This window comes from Ochotona princeps, chromosome 16 (assembly GCF_030435755.1).
Source record: "Ochotona princeps isolate mOchPri1 chromosome 16, mOchPri1.hap1, whole genome shotgun sequence".
NCBI classification, from domain to species: Eukaryota; Metazoa; Chordata; class Mammalia; order Lagomorpha; family Ochotonidae; genus Ochotona; species Ochotona princeps.
The window spans coordinates 49,065,705-49,085,766 of NC_080847.1; the positions used below are offsets into that span (position 1 = coordinate 49,065,705).

Here is a 20,062-nt window from a genome sequence, read left to right on the forward strand (position 1 = left end):
ATCCTCTGCTGGCACCCGGGAGCCACACCAGCCACTTCCAACACCCCACAGCTCGCACACGCCAGCCGCCGGTCGCGCCTGGGCTACCCTTCTCCATCTTGGCCCAGTTTTCAACTCGGTCTGCCCGTGCCGGGCCCTCCCCCAGCCTCTGCCCTCTCTTCACCCAGGCCCTCCCAATTCTCTTCATACCTCCTCGGGCAGCTCTCTCCTGATTTTTCTGCCGCTCCCCTCAATTCGTGGTGCCCGCCTCTCTCCTCTCGTCTGTCCCTCTCTCCCCAGATGGGCCCCTTCACTCTCTCCTAAGTTCTGGGCTGGGCCTAGGCCTCCCCTCATCCACTCCTCCCCTGCCTCACCCCGGCTGGCCAGCGTGGCTGCTCATTTTTTATTGCTGTGACTTCCTCTGCCCCTTCATCACCCTGTCTCTCCCCTTCCTCCTACCTGGCGCTCTGCCTCTCTTTGTCCGCTTCTCCCGATCACTGGGTGACGCTCCTCATCCCTCCCCTGTGTCCTGCTTCTCCCACACGCCCCACCACATAAACCCCAGATCTTAGTCTTTTCTCTGAATGTCAGGATGTTTCCTTCTGCTCGCCTGACACTTTTCCTGTCTTTGCTCTGCCCCACCTCCAGACCAGGGTGCCCCAGGTGATGGCCAGGCAGAATGATACCTCAATACCCCCAACCTCACGCCGCCCCAGCCCAGGAGGGCCCTTCCCCAGCCCCCAGTCACCTCCTCTCTTTGCTGCCTCCCGCTGCAGCTGCAGCAGCAGCAGCCCGTTGCCAGGGCAACCACAGCTGGCTGGGTGGGAGCCCCCTCCACCCCATCCCCCTTCTCCTTTCCGGCAAGGCTGGGAGGAGCTGGGACAAAGCCAGAGAGGGCTGGGGTGGGGGTGGCGGGCTGGAGGAGGCGATGGAGATGAGGCCAACTCAGTGGCTTCTCCCCCAGCAAGGCCCCATATCCCTCTTCTTGGTGACACCCCTGAACCAGGCTAGAGAACGGGGCAGTCGTGGCAGAGGGGCCAGGCCCAATTTAATACACAGAACAAGTTAATTCACAGCAGAGGCAGGCAATAATTAGGAGACTCTCTTACAAGGAGGGGCCTTCCTGGGGTGGGCCCCGCAGCCCACCACCTCCCCCTCTTGTAGTCTCAATTTCCCTTTTTTTTTTAAACCCAAACAACAAACACACACAACCACAAGAAACAACCACACCCCCTCACTGTCTCCAAAGTGGCCAGCGAGGGTGGCAGGGGCAGTCCGGCCTGGCCGGGTGGGGAAGAGGGGCCGGGGAGGAGGAGACAACGAGTCCGTTGCAGTCTGTGCTTCTCATTCCAGCGAGCGCTGGGCAGGGCCCCCCCCCACCGCCTTGCCCTGCCGCCGGTACCACCCACCAGCCCTGCTGGGCATTGGGGAGGTACAGGGCAGGGCTGTCAGGGAGGGGCAGGAATAGAGTTCAAAAAAATCCAGGTTCACATGCAGTATCCTCAGCGGGCACCGGGAGGGGCAGGGGTGGGAACCACACCCACCAGGCCTGCTCACAGCAAGGGAGTGGTGCCCACCTGGGTGGGGAGGTGGGATAGCTCTGGGAGGGGGAGGGGTACCAGGCAGGAGGCTGGCAAAGAGATGGGTGCCCAGTGGATGCACTCAGCAGTGCCCCTCCCTCCAGCCAGGCCTTAGAGGGCTCTGTATATATTAATTTCTTTTTTTTTTTTTTTACATTTTTGTCTTTTTCTTTAGAAAAAGGCTCTGTCCATGCCCTGGCTGGCATCCACCACCCCCCATGCCCGCCTAGAGGCGGGGTATGGCTTTGAGGGGAGTAGAAGTTCCTGGTGCCCATTTGCCAAGGGATGGGGAGGGAGGGAGGAAGGGAGAGGGGCCTCCCCTGGGGCCCCCAACCCACAGCCAACATTCCACTTGCACAGAGGGGAGGGTTGGCCCAGCCCCCCCTCAGGCATCACCCTGTATCCCTAGCACTGTGGGCCAGGAGGGTGGCAAGGGAGCGAGTGGAGGAGCTCGGAGAGGCAGGCGGTCAAGCACCAGCCCGGAGGCCCAGAAGAGTTGGGGCCAGGCCTAGGTGAGAGTGATGTAGGCAGAGGCCTTCTCTTTCAGGTGCCGAAGGCAGAGGTGACAGCTCCAGCTCCCTGTGGGGGCAGCCACAGGACAGAGTCAGACCCGGGGAGGAGGGCAACCTGCCCACTGCCTACCCCCATGGGCACCTGCCTCTTCTCTCACCTTCCGGGGGCTCCGCCATGGGGGGGCTCAGGCAGTACATGTGGTAACCCCGATCGCAGTCATCACAGAACAGCAACTGGTCCTGGGGGGTGAGACCCGCCCAGCTGGCACCCTGGGGGCACGGGCACCAGAAACCGGGGTGGGGGGCCTGGGGCAGGGGGGCGGTAGAGCAGGGGGCTGGGGGAGGTGGTCCCTCACCAGAGAAGGGGCTCTCAGGGCCTTGACAAAGCACTGCATGGCCAAGCCGTGACACCCCATGGGCTGCCAGGCAGACACCTGCAGCCTGTGTTTCTAAGGCAACCGCTTCCCGGTCCTCTCAGATGCTCAGGTACCAGGAAGGACATGGCTTCAGATCCCAGCCCTGCCACTGTCCCCGCTGGGCAGCCTTGGGCAGGGCACATTCCCTCTCTTGAGCTCCAGGTCCCCACTGTGCAGTGAGAACAAGGGCACCTACCTCGGTGGGTGGTGGGGAGCAGTGGAGGAGAAAGTGCCAGGTGGCTCAGTTTAATGTCCACTAACAATAAGAATCCGCAGTACTGCGGCTCACGGGGAAAGGGCCCAGGGGAAGGGCGCCGGACACTCACGTCATTCTCCGAGGTGCCACACAGGCTGCAGGATTTGCACTCGATGCACTGCCAGCGGTAGGTCCGTACGGCCGCTGTCATGTTCACCGTGAACTGTAAACACGAGGGGTGTCCTGGGGGCCAGGGGCAGGGGTGCAGTTAGGAGGTTACTGGGCTCCTGGAGAGGCTCAGTCTCCCCACCCAAACCCCGGTCCAGGAGGGGTTTGGGGGATAACCCTGCCCTGCCCTCAGTGCCCAGACACAGGAGGACGGACGGCAAGCAGCAGTACTGTGGCCATCACCAGGTCCTACGCCACTGCCATGGCAACCACACTGCTCCCTGAATACCATGGCAACTGCATTCCATTACCCACAGTGCTGTGGCAACCACTTTCCTACCACCCACAACACCGTGGCAACCACAGTGTGTTAACCACCGCGCTGAGGCGGCCACATTCCATTACCCACAGCAGAACAGCCAACCATGTCCGCCGACCACAGGAACGTGGTGGCACGGCCACCTTCCCCACATCTCCTCGGTTCCATACAGCCAAAAACCCATTCTACCCGATGCCCCAGCAGTGCTGGGCAGGGCCCATCTGTTAGTCAACCTATGGCCCCAGGGCGGACACCCACAGCTGCCCACAGCGCCCTCCAGGATGTCCTGTTCTCCCAAGTGTGGCAACCACACTCTGTCCATCTCCCCCAGCCTGAGGCGCCCCCAGGAATCTCGGGGGGGGGAGGGTCACCTGACCGCCCACAGTCTGCGCAGGAGATGAGGTCCTCTGGACACCCCGTCTTCTTGGAGCCGCCCAGGCAGAAGTCACAGTAGCCGTTGGGGATGACAGTACCATCAGGTGCCTTCTTGGCTGAAAGACAGCAGGCCGGGCTTAGCACGGCCCAGCAGGTGCCCCTGAAAAGGGGGCTGTGGGAGGTGGAGCGAGGGCAGCCTACCTGTGTGCTTCCTCTGTGCCTCGGGGACCCAGGCCAATTCTTTGTAAAACTCTAGGGGTGGGGGCATAAAGAGCAAGGGGTTCTCACCAGAGGTTCTGCCCAGCCCCCAGCCTCAGCTTTAGAGCTGGGGGGCGGGGTAGGGCGAGGGCAACTGCCCCAGGCTGGGACCTCCACGCACCTTCTCAGGCAACTGAGCAGTCCTGCTCACTGACTGCAGACCTGAGGAGCACAGCTTTAAGACAGCCATTGTCTCCTCCTCCACAAACTGTCTACCAGATAATGCCTACCCAAGCCCTTACCCTTCCACCACCCCCACCCAGCCCAGGTCCCTGGCCAGGTGCCGGCCAGGGGCAGCGCAGGGATGGGCTGAGGACACTCACCCCATCCCTGGGGAACAGATAAGAGGCAGTTTCTACCCCTCCCCCAGCGCTCAGCTGTCAGGCTGGCACGGGGTTGGCATGGGGCGGGTGCCAAGGACTCCCAGGCCACAGCCCCTACCCCTTGGCCTAAGCTCAGTGAAGGAGGGAAGTGGGGGGAAGGGGAAGGAGGGAGGGAGGGAGGGGAGTCATCTCTCACCCCCACCCCAACCCCAAGCTCTAATTGAAACAATAAATCAGTCCCAGAAATATTACGCCCGGCCGGCCGGGAGCGAAGGAGAGATGGTTGGTTGTCATGGCAACCCCGGAGCCAGCATCCCCACGGTCGGTGGGGGGAGGGAGCCACTGTGCTGGAGATTTTCCAGAAATGTCTCCTGTGTCCCCCCCACCCCCTGCTTCTACTTGCAGGACCCACACCTCCCCCCCGCCTGCTCCCCGCCTCCACCTGGCTGGCCGCCTGCTCACGTTTGTGGTTGTTTTTCCGGTGGAAGGGCAGGGCGTGGCGCTCAGTGTTCTCCTCCCCCTCCTCCTCAGCCAGGTGAGTATGGGTGTAGTGGTAGCTGAGCCCTGGCCGGTTCTTATACCGCTTCCCACAGACTGGAGAGCAAGCCATGGGGAGGAACTGGTCAGCCCAGCCTCCATACCACCACCTCTACCCTGGCCTCCAGGATCACACCTCACCTCCCTCCCCCACCGCACCCCCAGCTCTGTCCCAGACTCAAGCTTCCCCCCCTATCAGGGACCAGGAGGGAGAGCACCATAGGGGCAGAGGTCTCAGGCCCCCCTGCCTCTCTTCCCCCTCTTCAGGACTCACTATCACAGACATACGGCTTGTCTCGGTCCTCCAGGGAAGCGGTGTCCTGGCGTTTCCGGAGCCCCCCGATGCCATATGCCTGGGGACACAGTTATGCGTGAACAGACACAGTTTCATTGCCATGACTTGCAAGGCACACCGAGGTTGGGCAGAACATCCTAGCTTTGGGGCCTGGGGCCTGTGGGGCATGAAGACAGTTCTAATTGGCCAGCCGGATAATCTCTGTTTGCAAATGACTTCACCTCCATGGTCAGGCCTCCATTTCCTAGTCTGTCAAGAGTCTCACAGCCCTGGTTCCTTGAGGCTGTTCAGGGATTGGACAAGATCAGGTTTGAGGCCCGGGCTGAGCGCTGGGCTGGCTTGGTCACTAGACCATGCCACGGGGCTCAGGGGCCCACAGGCACAATGGGCAAGGGGCCAAGGAGCGACAGGGCTCAAGGACCACAGGGCACAGTGTGGCAGGGGCAAGGGACTATGGGGCGCTGGGGCAACAGGGCTGCAGGGGCACGGGTACAATAAGGGCACATGGGCCATGAGGTACAGTAGCCACAAGGCACAGGCGAATAGAGGCACAGGGCCACAGGGCACAGACATGATGGGCGAGGGGCCACAGGGCACAGACATGATGGGGGAGGGCAGCCAGAGCAGTACCTTTCCCTTGGTCCTGTTCTTCCTCCTGGGCATGTCATCCTCCAGGTCCTCCACCTCCAGATCATGCGGGAACTCAAGCAGCTGCTGTTTCTGAGCAACAGGAGGTAGACTGGCTGGCTGGGTGGAGCTCGGCCCAGAGCAGGGGATGAGGGGAGGGAGGTCTGGGGCCTCCAAGATGAGGAGGAGGTCTCGGGTGGGCATTTGGACTCCCACATCCCTGAGCGCCTGGCCCTGCTGCCAGTTCCATCTCAGTGCAGATGGGTGCCCGAGGAGACAGCAGGCACAATGGGCAAGGGTGCTTGGGCCCCTGCCACCCATGTGCGGAACCTGGATGGCATTCTGGCCTGGGGAGTTCAGCCTGGCCGAGTGCCAACTGTGGCAGCATTTGGCATGTACAAGATCTCCTCTCTCTCTCCCCCTCTCTCACACTGCCTTTCAAATAAAGTTTACATCAATATTTTTTTCAGAAGAAAGGGAGGAGTCTGGGAGTGCAGAGACAGGGCTACGCCGGGAAGCTTCTGAGCGAGGAGCTGGTGTGTGGAGCACAGCCAGGCGGGACCCACCTGACAGTCCATGATGGCCTCCTCCTCCTTCAGCTCCATCTTCTTCTCCCCCGTCTCGGCACACAGCAGAGCCTCGAGCACCGGCCCTTCTGGGAGGCTGCCCTCCTTCTTAAGGGGTGCCTCGCAGTCTGGGGACAAGGCCATGGGTCAGCAGGGCACTGGCTTTGCAAACCCACAGCTGCCCGACTCCAGGCAGGGATGCCCAGCCCCTGGCCGCGCCCTGCCATCCACCTGGTCCCACTGCGGTGCAAGCACAGCCAGGACCTTGCATACACCCGGAAACCCTCACACAAGACACAGACCATCAGACACACCCAGTCCTACAGCCAGACTCTGCCAAATGCCTAGCTCCACCCCAAGGGCAGACCCCAGCCAGGTGCTAGATACCCCCACACCCGCCACACCAGGAAACACACACAGCGAAGAGAGACATGGGCATCTCGGACAATCTCACAAAGGAAGTGGCACCAGCAGACCAAAGACAGCAAACACTCAAAGATTCAGCCAGACCCTCAGAGACCCAGGACACTTGTGGGAGAAATATCCGGCCCCTTGGGAGGCCCTGGGAAACAGGCCAGCAGATAAATCCACATGAGTGTATTTGGGTGTATCATGGGCAGCCAGACCCTATGGGAACCTTGGCACCCCTGGGGTGATTATTATATGAAGACGCATGCACACACACACGTATGCACACACCTGTACGTGTACACACACACACACGAGGGAGATACTGACAGCCCTTCAGGTCACTCAGATGCCCACTGCAGACCACTGCAGCTCTCCTGTCCACTCCCATACCTGTGGGTGCCCCAGGACAGGGAGAAGCAGCCACCAGCAACACTGACATGCCTAGACATTCATCCAGACACTGATGGGCTAACACACCTGAGCAGTAAGATGCCCACTGCACTAGACACTGGGAAGAGACCCCCCAGGTACCCACAGCACCTGGACACGCCTGGGGTAGATGAAGGCTGAAGGCTTGGTCAGCCAGGCGCGCGCACGTGCGCACACACACACACACATCAGAAGAGGCTTCCAAATGCACCTGGAAACACCTGGAAAGACCAGGCTCAGCTACAGGTACAAAGCATCGGGAGCAGACCGTGGGCTGCCCAAGGAGAAAGGCAACCAGACAGGTGGCTGCCAGCTGGCAGGCTGCACCTAGCTCGGCACACCTCACATCTACAGTCACACCCCACACACCGGTCCAGCTGGGCCCTCCTGTGGAAACTCAGTGACCCAGAGCAAACTGTAGAATCTGGGAAACTCAAGGCAGGATGCTGCCAACACACCGCCTGCCATTCAGACCCTGTTTAGAAGCAGCAGCACAGGGCGCTTAGACACACACTGTGCGGGGCTTCCTGGGGGCCACAGCCTGGGAGGGAGGGGAGACCCGCAGGTGCAGCGTCCCGCGCAGCCGCACGCACCAATCTTGTACTCGCAGGGCCGGAGCCGCGGGTCCTCCAGGATACTGAGTCTCCGCTTTTTCCTCCAGCAGCGGGCCGGGTACGTGTAGATCTGTCCTGGAGCCAAACCTGGGGAGACAGAGAGTAAGAATGCGGCCCAAAGCCGCCGCCCCACCCCAGCGCGCCCTCCCGGCAGCCGCGAGCATGAGCCCATACCGGGCCCGCGGTGGGTCTTCTCCATCCAGATGTAGCAGTTGTTCTGGGCCACGCCGGTCTGCGAGTCGAGGAAGGGCAGGCGCAGGCTGCGCTCGGCGCACAGGCGCGCGTTGTAGCTGCGGCAGTGCTCAATGGCCTCGCGGTAGAAATCCTCACCAAGGCTGCGGGCGGGAACCGGCGGGTGGCTGTGAGCCGGAGGAGCCATGGGCCACCCCGATCCGGACCCAGTGTGGGAAGGAGGGACAGTGCCGAGAGCTCCTCCCCCGCCCCCCAGTTTGGGGCTCAAGCAAGGGGTGCAGCTAAGGAGAACATACCCAAGATATTAAAACAGACAAAAAACATTAAATGACACCGGGACCCATCCACACGTGAACGCACCACAGGGGCTTCACACACAAAGACACGGCCCACACTCACAAAGGAGAAGCGGACGGCACACGTGCACACACAAGCGTCTCCTGAGAGACACACGCCCCAAGTGACCTGGTGCCAGGATTCATACCCCAACACATGACAGGTATCCCCAACACAAACACATCACCCACAAAGGCTCCCAATAAGGAACAGATTATACCACTCCAGTGTGTGCGTGCACACACACACACACACACACACACACACTTACACATGCAGTCACAGACCCAGATGCACAAACATCAAGAGACTGCAAAACCAAATTATTCAGACACTTACCCACAGTATCCAAAGACACGCCAACCACACACACACACACACCCCACTGGATACACACTACAAAGAGACCACAGGTATTCATATAGGTATACACACACATGCACACATATGCACGGTGCACGGCATATACACATAGAAGTCAGTATCTAAAATATCACACTCCAGACACACTCACCCATCACATCCACCAGTATCCATGCAACAATTTCCAGGAAAGTGCAGGCATGCCCACTGGACACACAGGCAAAGACCCAAATACCCCAAGATAGCTAACCCAGAATAAAAGAAATCAAACACACAGCAGAGAACACACACACACGGGGAATGCAACTCTCTCCCCCCCACACACACACCCCAAGACAAAGGTAGTGTGGGCACCCCCATTCCCCAGATTGTCTCCCCCTCTTTCAAACCCAGGGGGCCTCGAGGCGGGGAAGATGACCCCCTTCCCCAACAGGCCCTGGAGTCCACCCGCGCCCTCCCCGCGCCCGTGCAGGAGCAGCGCGTCTGGCACCATTCTTGCCGGAGACTCACAGTCACACACACACACACACACACACTCGCACCCCCGCACACCGTGACAGCCCCCCGGACACCCCCTCGGCCCCACTCCCAGCCGCCCCCAACACACAGACACACACAAGTGCGCGCGTGCGCCCGCGCCTCCCGCCAGCCCGCACCACCTCAGGGGGCCGGGGATGACCGTGGCCATCTTGCTCCCCGGGTCCTGCCCCCAGCAGGTCCCCGCCGGGTCGGTCCTCCCAGCGGTCGGGCGGGCGCTGAGGCCGCCCATCCATTCATTCCCGGGGGGCGGGAGCACGCGGGCCATGGCCAATCAGTGCGGCGGGGCGGGCCCACGCCGACCATGCTGGGAGTTGTAGTCCCAGGCCGGGAGCCCACCTCCCACCCTTCACTGGGAACGGGGCTGCCGCTGCGGGGCTGCCGCTGCGGGCGCACGGCGCGCGCCTTGGCTCACCCACGCTGCCTCAGACACGCGTCCCCGTGTCACGTGCACACCCGGCTCGCACCTCGCGGGTTCCAGGCGGCTCACACACACATCCGCGCACACACTCTCCCACACCCAGCGGTACCTCAGCCGTTCCTCAGAGTTGCCAAGTGGACTTCCCCACATGCCTGCCCTGAAGCGCGCGGCCTCAGACGTCGCGTACTCCACCCCCAAGCAGCCCCAGAGAACCCCATCCCATCCCACGTGGGGGCAGTCCCTCCCCGGCCACTTTCGCTGACACCCGTCCTCTACCCCTGCTCAGGATGGGGGTCGCGACCACACCTCCTGCTGGCCTTGGGCTAGCAAAAACAGGAAAAGAAAAACAGGACGACGCCTGGTGGGGTGGATGTGAGGACGCAAGGAATCAACCCAGAGGTGTTCTGAATGAGACGTGATGGAGGCAGGAGTCTGGCAGCAGTTCAAACACCACGCGTGGCGCCCGCCCCTATCCCATGCCCCTGTGGGACTCTTGCGTTCAAGTCCTGGCCGGTTCCCCCTGAGAGCTTCCTGCTAACGCACAGTCTGGGAAACAGCAGGGTAGGGGTGACAGGTGTGTATACACACCTCAGGCATGTGGGTCTCTGACACCCATGTGGGAGCCCTGGATTGGGGTTTATGGCTTCCGCCTGCCCAGATCCAGCTGTTTCAGGCCTTTGGGGCAGAAAGCAGATGAAAGACCTCTCCATATCTGTTTCTTTCCCTCTCTCTCTTAAATATAAATAAAATCATTCTATATTTTTTAAAGATTTATTTATTTATTTATTTTATTTATTTATTTATTTATTTTGGAAAGGCGGATATACAGAAAGGAGAGACAGACAGAAATATCTTCTGTCCAATGATTCACTCCCCAAGTGACCGCAATGGCCGGTGCTGCGCCAATCTGAAGCCAGGAACCAGGAACCTCTTCCAGGTCTCCCATGCAGGTGCAGGGTCCCAAGGCTTTGGGCCGTCCTCGACTGCTTTCCCAGGCCACAAGCAGGGAGCTGGATGGGAAGTGGAGCTGCAGGGACTAGAACCGGCACCCATATGGGATCCTGGCACATTCAAGGCGAGGACTTTAGCTGCTAGGCCATGGCACCAAGCACCAGTTCTAATCCCGGTGGCCTCACTTTCCATCCAGCTCCCTGCTTGTGGCCTGGGAAAGCAGTCGAGGACAGCCCAAAGCCTTGGGACCCTGCACCCGCGAGGGAGACCTAGAAGAAGTTCCTGGCTCCTGGCTTTGGATCGGTGCAGCTCCAGCTGTTGCTGCCGCTTGGGGAGTGAATCAATGGACCAAAGATCTTCCTCTCTGTCTCTCCTCCTCTCTGTATATCTGACTTTCTGATAAAAATAAAAGAAATCTAAAAAAAAAAAAAAAAGCCTGCACATAGTAGGTGCTCAACAAATACTTAAAAAGCCAGTCCACTGAGCAAGCCCACATCATGCACCACTCTCTCCCCAGTTAATGCCATTTGGGAACCTGTGTTTCAGGCAAGAATGACCGTCCAGAGGTGGCCTTCCACACTCACAGCCCTTGGGGACTGTTTGACCCAGTCACTCAAAGGTGCATTCCCACACCCAGACTTTGATCCCCAAGTGAGCTTCCCTCCTGGACCACCCACTGAATCGACCCTAAGGAATCCCCACAGGATGAGCTGACCCGCGCGGGTACACACACACACACCCTGGTGCCAGTGGCTGAGGGAAATGAACAAGCTCACAGACACAGTGTCCACCAAGGGGCGCTCCTGCCCACAGCCAAGACATGCGAGTGGTCACCTCCTTTATCAGTTGATTCCCCACTCCCGCTCGAGTCCCTGGAGGCCTCCCTCACTCATGGCCACCTGCGCGCACACACACACCCCTCTAGTCCTGGCCCCTTCCACAGCTCTATCTGAGCCAGGTAAGGCAGTGACCCGCCCATCTCCCAAACTCCAAAAGGAGGGGGGCCAAGAGTACTCAGTGGGACACACTGGCACCCTCACTCTCCTGCAGTGGTCACCCCACACCTGCCTGCCTCACCACCTCCAGACTCAAGCTCAACCTGACACCTGGCCACCTTTCTCTCCTACCTCTCCCCTCCCCTACTCCCACCCTTCTTTTCCCTCCCGTTCCCCCTCTCAGATACTTCCTCCCCACACCCACACCTCTAGCTACAGGTTCTGCATCCCTGCCCCACACCCACCCCAGGACACTCAGTTTGCTCCAGTAGATCCTGGGTGTAGACGCAGCACCCCTCGCCAGAGGGTCCCATCTGCCAGCAGGATTTGAACCCACAGACCTAAGCTGACCCTTAACAAGTGTTATCCCTCCCCTGCTTGACCTCGGCCATTCTCGCAGACCCCTGTCTCCTACACACGAGTTCCCAGTTATCACCTAGGTAAGCCTCGGCTCAGCCTCCCTGGCCAGCACGGGCAGCACCGGGGCTCCCCACAAGGCTGTGAAGGGCTTAAGCCCAGGGCTGCATGCTCTCCAAAGAGGTGACCGCCCTTCCAGGAGCCAGCGAACACCACACACACACACCCTGTAGGCGGCTCCCTGGCACGCCCACTGCAGCTGACCCTGAGCCCCAAACCAGCACTTGCAAGGAGTGGCACACATGCCTCATCCTGAGGGGGATCTGAGCCAGGGACCTGGAGAGAGCCCCTCAGTGCCCACGGATTCCACAACCTGTTCAGGAGCCAGTCCTGGGTGTCCCCCATAGAACTGGTGGCTGCCTGTGTGTGCCGCTTAGGGCCAAGAAGGGAACAGGGGGTGTCACTCTAGCTGTCACAGACACCCCCTGCCTGCCCTAGGCTCAGAGTCGAGCCACACGTGTAGGCGCAAGCTCCAATTCCCAGCCCCCTACACACACATCCTACTCTCCCAACTCACACCCCCACCCCAGGAACCAGGCACGCATAACTGGGGTGCCAGGGGTCCAGGCATCAGGCACAGTCCTTCTTGGTCGGGGCGGGGGACCCACACCAGCTCTCCATGCTCAAGGTCAAGGCGGCCAGCGCTGGGGGCTGGGGGAAGGGTGGGAGAGGTAGCCCCAACCCCTTTGTGCGGCGCCGCTGGCGCTCGCCCTCTTCCTCCTCCTCCTCCTCCTCCTTCTCCGCCCGACCCGCGGAGGGGGAGGGGAGGGCGGGAGCGGCCGCACGTCTGTCACTCGAGCGGCTGTCATCGCCGGGAAAGGGGGTGGGGAGCGCAGGGAGCCGGGACTCCAGGATCCCGGAGAGGGAAGTCCAGGAAAGGGGAGAGGTGGACGGGGCCAGGGCTGCGCAGGGGGCTGAGAGAGAGGTAGGAAAGCGGGAGGAGCCAGGCTCAGACCCCGACATCCCGGAGCCCAGGACGAAGGCAGCGGGAGCTCCGGAGCCTCCAGGAGGAGGAGGGACGTGGGAGAGGCAGGGAATCCCTCGAGACGCGGCCCTCCCCGGGGGCTCGAGGTGCCGGGGAGCCGAGGGCAGCCGTGGCCCCAGCCGACCCGGGCGTCGGGGCTGCTGGATGCTAGAGACCCCGGGGCAGGGCGAGGGGAGCGGCCACCTGCGGCCGTGAGGGCCTGGGTCCCACGAGAAAGCGGAGGAGGGGACGAGAGAGGGTGGGAGGGGACGAGAGGGGTCGGTCCGGACTTGGGGGCTTCCAGCCCCCACTCCCCCGGCAGGCCCAACGCCCCCCACCACTCCCGCAAGACATCGGGGAGGAGACGGAGGAGGGGAGGCCAGCCCCGACCCCCACACTGGGTGGGGAGGCGGCCTCCCGCGCCACATTCCTTCACTGACAGCGACAAAGAAGAGGCGCCCCCACGACCCAGGAGGGGCTCCCGTCCCCAGCGCCCCCCAAGGAGGGGCGGCAAAGGGTGGCAGTCCCCGGGGGCGTGGGGCGGGCGCGCTGGAGGGGGGGTCCCCCATTCCTCCACCCCCTCCCTCCCCACCCCTCCCCCGGGAGGGTGGAGGCAGGGCCAGGGCTGCGGGGTCTCTGGACTGGGTGGGGCTGGGGGCTGGGGGGTCGGGACGGCGGGGACACTCACGACTTGAGCGGGTTCTGAATGGCGGTAGCCATGGCCCGCTCTGCGGGGCCGCCTCCGGCCCGGGGCGCCGCTGCCGCCGCGCGCGGGCCCTGCCCGGCCTGCGCCGCCCGCTCTGCCGCCCAGCGCGCTACGATTTCATTCATTCTTGGGGCTGCGGCGCGAGCGGAGCGGGGCGGGCCGGGGGCGGGGCTCAGCCAATCCCCGCGCCTCCCGGCGCACCACGGGACGTGGAGTCTAGGGGTGCGCGGCGGCGCCCGAGGGCGCCCCTGCCCGGACTACACGTCCCAGGGGGCGTCAGGAGGGCCGCGCGCCCATTGGCTGCTCGGGATACAGGGTGGGGCTGCTTCTCCTCCTGCCACCCCGCTCCCCGGAGCATCCTCTCCCAGTGCGTCGGGGTGCTGTGTTCCCAGGTGTGGGGGCTCTGCCTTCTCCAGGCCCTGTGGGCGCGGAAGCAGGTGGTTGGGAGTCTTCCCAGACCCTGGGGTGCTCTCCGGAGTCTGCCGTGTGCTCCTGCTTATCTGAGGGCAAGAAGGGGTCTTTCCACTATCAGTCAGTCGATTGCAATGTAGAGACTTGTCGTATGCCTTTGTTCACTTGCTAGGCACGTGCTGCACTGGGGACCACGGCAGTGACCCGCTGCTCTCAGGGAGCTGCTAATCCAGCGCAGCGGGCTGAGCAAAGAATAGACAAGCTCCTTTCGGCGAAGGGCGAGCGCTATAAAGGAAAATGTGAGCAGATGGAGTTGAAGAAGGTGTGGCTGCACGGAGGAGGTGACATTCAAGTTGAGACCCAAGCGTTGCCAGCCATCCATGGCAAAGGGAAGCGTGTGCAGACCCGAGGGAGCCTGCTGTGCAGAACCCACGCTGGGACCCAGGTGGGGTATGCAGGGATGGGTCAGATGGTGTGTCTGGAGCAGGGCAAGTGGCACGATCAGGCTGGGGAGAGAGCAGGGGACATGTCTTCTTAGGGCCTTGTGGGCAGTTGTACAGGAACTGGTGTGTCCACTGCTCTGCTTCTCCACACCCACACCCATGCCCCAAACCCACCAGCACATCCTGTTCTTTCTGCAGCTCACAGGACACATCCAGGTACCACCCACTCTTCTCCATATCGGAGCCTCACCCTGCCCCTGTCCATCCCTGTCCGTCCGTCGCTGGTTTCCCACCCACAGTGGCCAGGCAGCTATCCCTGGCTCCAAGTCCCCACTGTCTGCTTTGACCCCCCCGGCCTGATGCGAAATCCTCCCCGATACCTGCCAAGTCTCCCCCTACCCTTCTCCCACCCATTGCCTTTCTAGCCCTCCTCCACTTGGCTTGTGGTACTCCAGCCATGCCAGCCTCCCATGGAAGCGCCCAGCCCTGCTTCAGCCACAGGACCTCTGCACCTGCTGTTTGCTCTTCCTCAAATGCCCCCCACAACACACACACCTGCTTAGCTCCACCCCTGATGTCACCAGCTCAGAGACCCAACAGATGCGGCAGCCCCTGTTGCACTGACCCTCTTTCTGAATCTCTGTGATAGTCGACTACCCCGTGCACACCTGCCACACCGTGCGCTGTGGTCACAGTACAGGCTTGTCCAGCTCTCCGGCTTGTTGCCTCCACCTGCTTTAGCATCAGCTCCCTGGGCCAGTCACCGCCATCTCCCCAGGGCCCAGCACAGCACATGGCAAACAGTAGGTGATCAAAACTGTTGGTGATGTAACCAAAGAGGTCCTGGTGCTTCGTGAGTCTCCCAACCAACAGGGAGAGTGAGAGCATCAGGGGACCCAGGGTGTGTCCTCTTGTCAATGGACACCAGCTGAGGCTGAGGTGGGTTGCGGTGGGCTGGAGGCTGTACTTAAAAAAAAAAAAAAATGTTGGGGCCCGGTGGCGTGGCCTAGCAGCTAAAGTCCTCACCTTGAATGCCCTGGATCCCATATGGGCGCCGGTTCTAATCCCGGCACCTCCACTTCCCATCCAGCTCCCTGCTTGTGGCCTGGGAAAGCAGTCAAGGATGGCCCAAAGCCTTGGGACCCTGTACCCACGTGGGAGATCCAGAGGAAGTTCTTGGCTCCCGGCTTCAGATCAGCGCAGCACCGGCCGTTGAGGCTCACTTGGGGAGTGAATCATCAGATGGAAGATCTTCCTCTCTGTCTCCCCTCCTCTCTGTATATCTAACTTTGCAATAAAAATAAATAAATCTTAAAAATTTTTTTCCATCTACTGCTTCACTCCCCAAATGGCATCAGATTGGCCAGAGTTGAGCTGATCCAAAGCTAGCAGCCAGGAGCTTCTTTTGGTCTCCCATGTGGGTGCAGGGTCCCAAGGCTCTGGGCCGTCCTCGACTGCCCTTCCAGGCCACAAGCAGAGAGCTGGATGGGAAATGGAGCAGGCGAGACATGAACCAGCACCCATGTGGAAACCTGGCATTTCCAAGGGGGAGAATTAGCCAGTTGAGCCACGGGCCCTGGGCCTATTTGTTAAGGAAACCTGGAGAGAAAGACGGAACAGACGGGTCAGCAGATGCAGCTACTCAGCTCCGGATCTCTGAGGACACTCTAAGGACGAAGATGGCCCCAGACGCTGTCTTGGGCTCTGCTGTCCAGCAGGTGACAGAGGAGCCAAGGCCAGGAGGGCCCAGGCAGAGCGATGCAGGCTGAGCTGGGGAAGGCAGCTGGGGCTGGCGGATCCTAGAGGGAGCTCCCAACCCAAGCTGAAAATTCAGGAGGGTCCTGACATCTCCAGACACCGGTAATTCTCGTCTCGGATCTCTGGCGACCTCCCTGCCTGAGCTTTCTGTGGCTCTAATCTGGGAAACACACCCTGAACCTGCCAAGTCCACAGCTTTGGTTTCTCCCCTAGGCCTGGCAGTTCTGGACCTGGCCACCAGAGGGCACTATAACCCAGTCTTTGTTCAGCCCAGGCGTCTCTGGAACCCTCAGTCCCAGGAGAGATTTCCTGAGGCTCTGGGGACTTGCCAGGGCAGACATTCTGGGAGCCCCTTGAGCCAAGGGTCTCTACGGGCTTCTGTGGCTGACCCCACCCCGCCCCATCCCTCTTTGTCCACGGACAAAGTGAGGTTCTGCAGTCCCTGGGCTACCCCCAGAGGCTCACAGACGGGCTGCTGCAGGAAAGGAAGGCAAGTGGCTGCAAACCACAGGAGGCATTTCAACTCCAGAGGCCTAGGGTGCAGCTCATGGGGCTGAGACCAAGGTCACGGCGTAGGGGAGGGACGGGCACTGCAGCATTGTGGGTTAGGCTTCTGTGTGCAATACTCACAACCCAATTGGGAGCTCGGCTTCTGGTTTTGCTCAGCTCCTGCCCACGCTGCCTGCTCAGGCAGCTGATGACGCCTCAAGTATTTGCATCCCTGCCACCCACCTAGGAGACCCGCATGGAGTTCCAGGCCTCTGGCTTCAGCCTGGCCCGGCCCCAGCCAGTGCAACCATCCAGAGAACAAGCCAGCAGACTGCTACTCCTACCCATCCCCGGCCTTGTCCAGCGCTTGACCTCCGCCCACTGCAAGGAGCTCACTGGGACTCTACTGCGGTCTCACTTTGTGGCCTCACGGTCATCATTTGTTGTGAACATTCCGACTGTGCCCGCTGCCTGGGCAGGGCTCCCAATCCCAGCCTTTGCCCGCTCTGGTCCACGTTGCTGGCTTTTGGTGTTGCTGTGCAGCCATTTAACCTCCGACTCAGTCACCCACTGCAGATGTTGCCCATTCTCCTCATTGGCCAATCAGATTTACAGAGAAGGAGAGACACAGAGAAAGAGCTTTGATCCAGTGGTTCACTCCCCAAGTAGTCGCAACAACCAGAACTGAGCCGATCTGAAGTCAGGATCCAGGAGCTTTTTCCAGGTTTCCCAAGGCTTTGGGCCATCCTCGACTGCTTTCCCAGGCCACAAGCAGGGAGCTGGATGGGAAGTGGAGCTGCCGGGACTAGAATTGGCGCCCATATGGGATCCCGGCTCTTGGAGGTAGAGGATTGGCCAATTAGAAGATAAGCCATGTGCAAGTCCCCAGTGAATTATATTTTTTACAAGTGTCCATGTGTTTGGAAGGCCGAAAGAAACTATTTCATTTACTGTTTCATTCCCCAAATGTCCAAATATCCACAATTGCAACGGCTGGGCCGGACCAAGACCAGGAGCCAGGAACTCCACTTGGGTCTCCCCCATGGGGTCAGGAACCCGGGTTCTTGGACCCTTGTCCACTGCCTCCTGGCTGCTGGCTTCCAGCGACCCAGCCCTGTGAGACATGGACCACAAGACTGAAGAGCTCACCTCTTAGTTCTTCAAATAAATAAAGCTAATATGTAGATAAAAAGTTTTAAAAGATTTATATTTTTTATTGGAAAATCAGATATACAGAGAGAAGAGGTAAAGAGGAAGATCTTCAGGCCCGGCGCTGTGGCCTAGCAGCGAAAGTCCTCGCCTTGAACGCACCGGAATCCCATATGGGCACCGGTTTTAATCCCAGTGGCCCTGCTTCCCATCCAGCTCCCTGCTTGTGGTCTGGGAAAGCAGTTGAGGACGGCCCAAAGCCTTGGGACCCTGTACCCACGTGGGAGACCCAGAAGAGGCTCCTGGCTTCAGATTGGCTCAGCTCTAGCCATTTTGGCCACTTGGGAAGTAAACCATCAGATGGAAGATCTTCCTCTCTGTCTCTCCTCCTCTCTGTATATCTGCCTTTCCAATACAAATAAATAAATAAAATATAAAAAAACCGTGGAGCTATTTGCCCTTGCTCTCATATGGAGCTGCAGCCAAAAGACAGCCGTGGTAAACCGGAGATGCCCCATCAGCCCACGCCTGCATCGTGTCTTGCCGGCGTTCCCGGACTCTGAGACAGGAACGTTGATTGCGTAAGCGCCCGGGTTTAAGGCGATTTGTCATAGCAACCTGAAGTCAGACACTCTAGCTGCGTTGCAACCACCTTGTCTGGTTGGGAGCCGGGGTGGCAGCTGTGGCTGAGAACGGTTCGCTCAGTGGCACACAGGGTGGCCAGCTCTGCCTGCCAGCTGACACCGGCCCACTACCACAGTCCGAGGGTGCCTGGAGCCAGGCCTCGCTCTGATCTCCCCATGCACACATCTGGGAGAACGCTGCTGGCGCTCACGCCTGGGCTGCCCTGCGGGTCCTCACAGCATGGCAGTTCCACGTCAAGAGAACCGAGAGGAACCTTTGTGCACCAAGGTTTTTTCCTTTTTTCCAGAAATTTATTTATTTTTCTTGGAAAGGCAGATACAAAGAAAGAAGGAAGATCTTCCATCCACTGGTTCGCTCCCCACGTGGCTACAACAGCCAGAGCTGAGCTGATCCGAAGCCAGGAGCCAAGATTTTCTTCTAGGCTTCCCACGCGGGTGCAGGGTCCCAATGCATTGGGCCGTCCTCGACTGCTTTCCCAGGCCACAAGCAGGGAGCTGGATGGGAAGTGGAGCTGCCGGGATCGAACATGTGCCCATATGGGATCCCGGCATATACAAGGTGAGGATTTAGCCACTAGGCTACCATGCCTGACTCCTCTTCTTTTTTTCTTGAAAATGTATTTATTTATTTATTTATTTGAAAGGCAGAATTAAGAGAGGGAAAATTCTTCCATCAGCTGGTTCGCACCCCAAATGGCCACAAGGACTAAGGGCTGGGCCAGATCAAAACCAAAACCCAGGCGTTTCCCCTATGTTTGCCACGAGGGTGCAGGGGTCCGAGGTCTTGGGCCATCCTCTGCTGCTTTCCCAGGCCATAAACAGTGAGCTGGACCAGAAGTGGAGAAGCTGGGACTAGAACCGGCTCTTGTGTGGGATGGAAACACTGAAGGCAGAGACAGCCTGCTACACCATGAATACATCTTTTTTTATAAATTTTTTAATATACATATATAATGATTACATGGTTGGTCAGGGTGGGAAGGCCTGAGGTTTAGGGAAAATTGGGTGAACTGATTTGTTTCCAAATTTGCTATTTCTTCTTGTTTCTGGGGGAAGGGAAGAGACAAAGGGGGGAAGCCACACACGACTTTCCAAATGTCCCAGTAGCCAGGGATGAGGAACTGCCACCTCATATCAACCCAGAGTACAAATGTGTGTATATTCTGAAGGTTCTGCCCAAGTGGCTTGGCTAGTTCTGAAACACTGTCCATAGGATGGACAATCCGAGGATTCAGCAGCCCCCCGATGTCCACTGGCTGACATAGTCAACCTCAAGTCACCATTCACTGAAAATGTTTGCTGTCGTCATTTGGCTGGGGTAGTTGTCGGGTTTGTTCTTACCTTTTTGTTTATTTTTATTTTATTTTTTAAAATTGTATAAATTTTATTATGGATAATTTGTACATTTTTTTAAAGATTTATTTTATTTTCATTACTAAGTCATATATACAGAGAGGAGGAGAGACAGAGAGGAAGATCTTCCATCCAATGATTCACTCCCCAAGTGAGCGCAACGGCTGGTGCTGTGCCAATCCAAAGCCAGGAGCCAGGTCTCCCATGCGGGCGCAGGGTCCCAAGGCATTGGGCCTTCCTCAACTGTTTTCCCAGGCCACAAGCGGGGAGCTGGATGGGAAGTGGAGCAGCTGGGCCACAAACAGACACTCCAATGTGGGATGCCAGT

General features: G+C 59.5%; 1 protein-coding gene across 4 annotated transcripts; it reads right to left on the reverse strand.

Moving 5' to 3' along the window:
* Positions 1 to 1,002: 1,002 nt before the first annotated feature.
* DPF1 (double PHD fingers 1) lies at positions 1,003 to 13,606 on the reverse strand. Of its 4 annotated transcripts, none has more exons than XM_004595071.3 (12): positions 13,470 to 13,606; positions 7,780 to 7,940; positions 7,585 to 7,692; positions 6,152 to 6,279; positions 5,589 to 5,678; positions 4,938 to 5,016; positions 4,589 to 4,720; positions 3,747 to 3,797; positions 3,542 to 3,661; positions 2,814 to 2,926; positions 2,230 to 2,311; positions 1,003 to 2,138 (listed from the first exon to the last, which is right to left on the reverse strand). In XM_004595071.3, exons 1-12 carry the CDS (start codon positions 13,499 to 13,501, stop codon positions 2,068 to 2,070), a joined length of 1,167 nt encoding a protein of 388 aa, XP_004595128.1. In that variant the 5' UTR covers positions 13,502 to 13,606; the 3' UTR covers positions 1,003 to 2,067. The 4 variants fall into 4 exon arrangements, with proteins under 4 accessions (XP_004595128.1, XP_058530398.1, XP_004595126.2 ...); XM_058674415.1 differs by having other exon boundaries at positions 2,230 to 2,341; positions 13,470 to 13,571; XM_004595069.3 differs by lacking the exon at positions 13,470 to 13,606 and adding an exon at positions 9,156 to 9,264.
* Between the last annotated feature and the right edge of the window lie 6,456 nt (positions 13,607 to 20,062).

What these genes read in the sequence shown, in the direction of transcription:
- DPF1 (XM_058674415.1), bottom strand. Translation starts at nt 13,501, where the DNA reads ATGGCTACCGCCATTCAGAACCCGCTCAAGTC. An exon ending in ATTCAGAACCCGCTCAAGTC is followed by an intron (nt 7,941 to 13,469) that starts GTGAGTGTCCCC and finishes TCCCGCCCGCAG; the next exon opens with CCTTGGTGAGGATTTCTACC. An exon ending in GCCCTGCGAGTACAAGATTG is followed by an intron (nt 6,280 to 7,584) that starts GTGCGTGCGGCT and finishes CCTTGTCCCCAG; the next exon opens with ACTGCGAGGCACCCCTTAAG.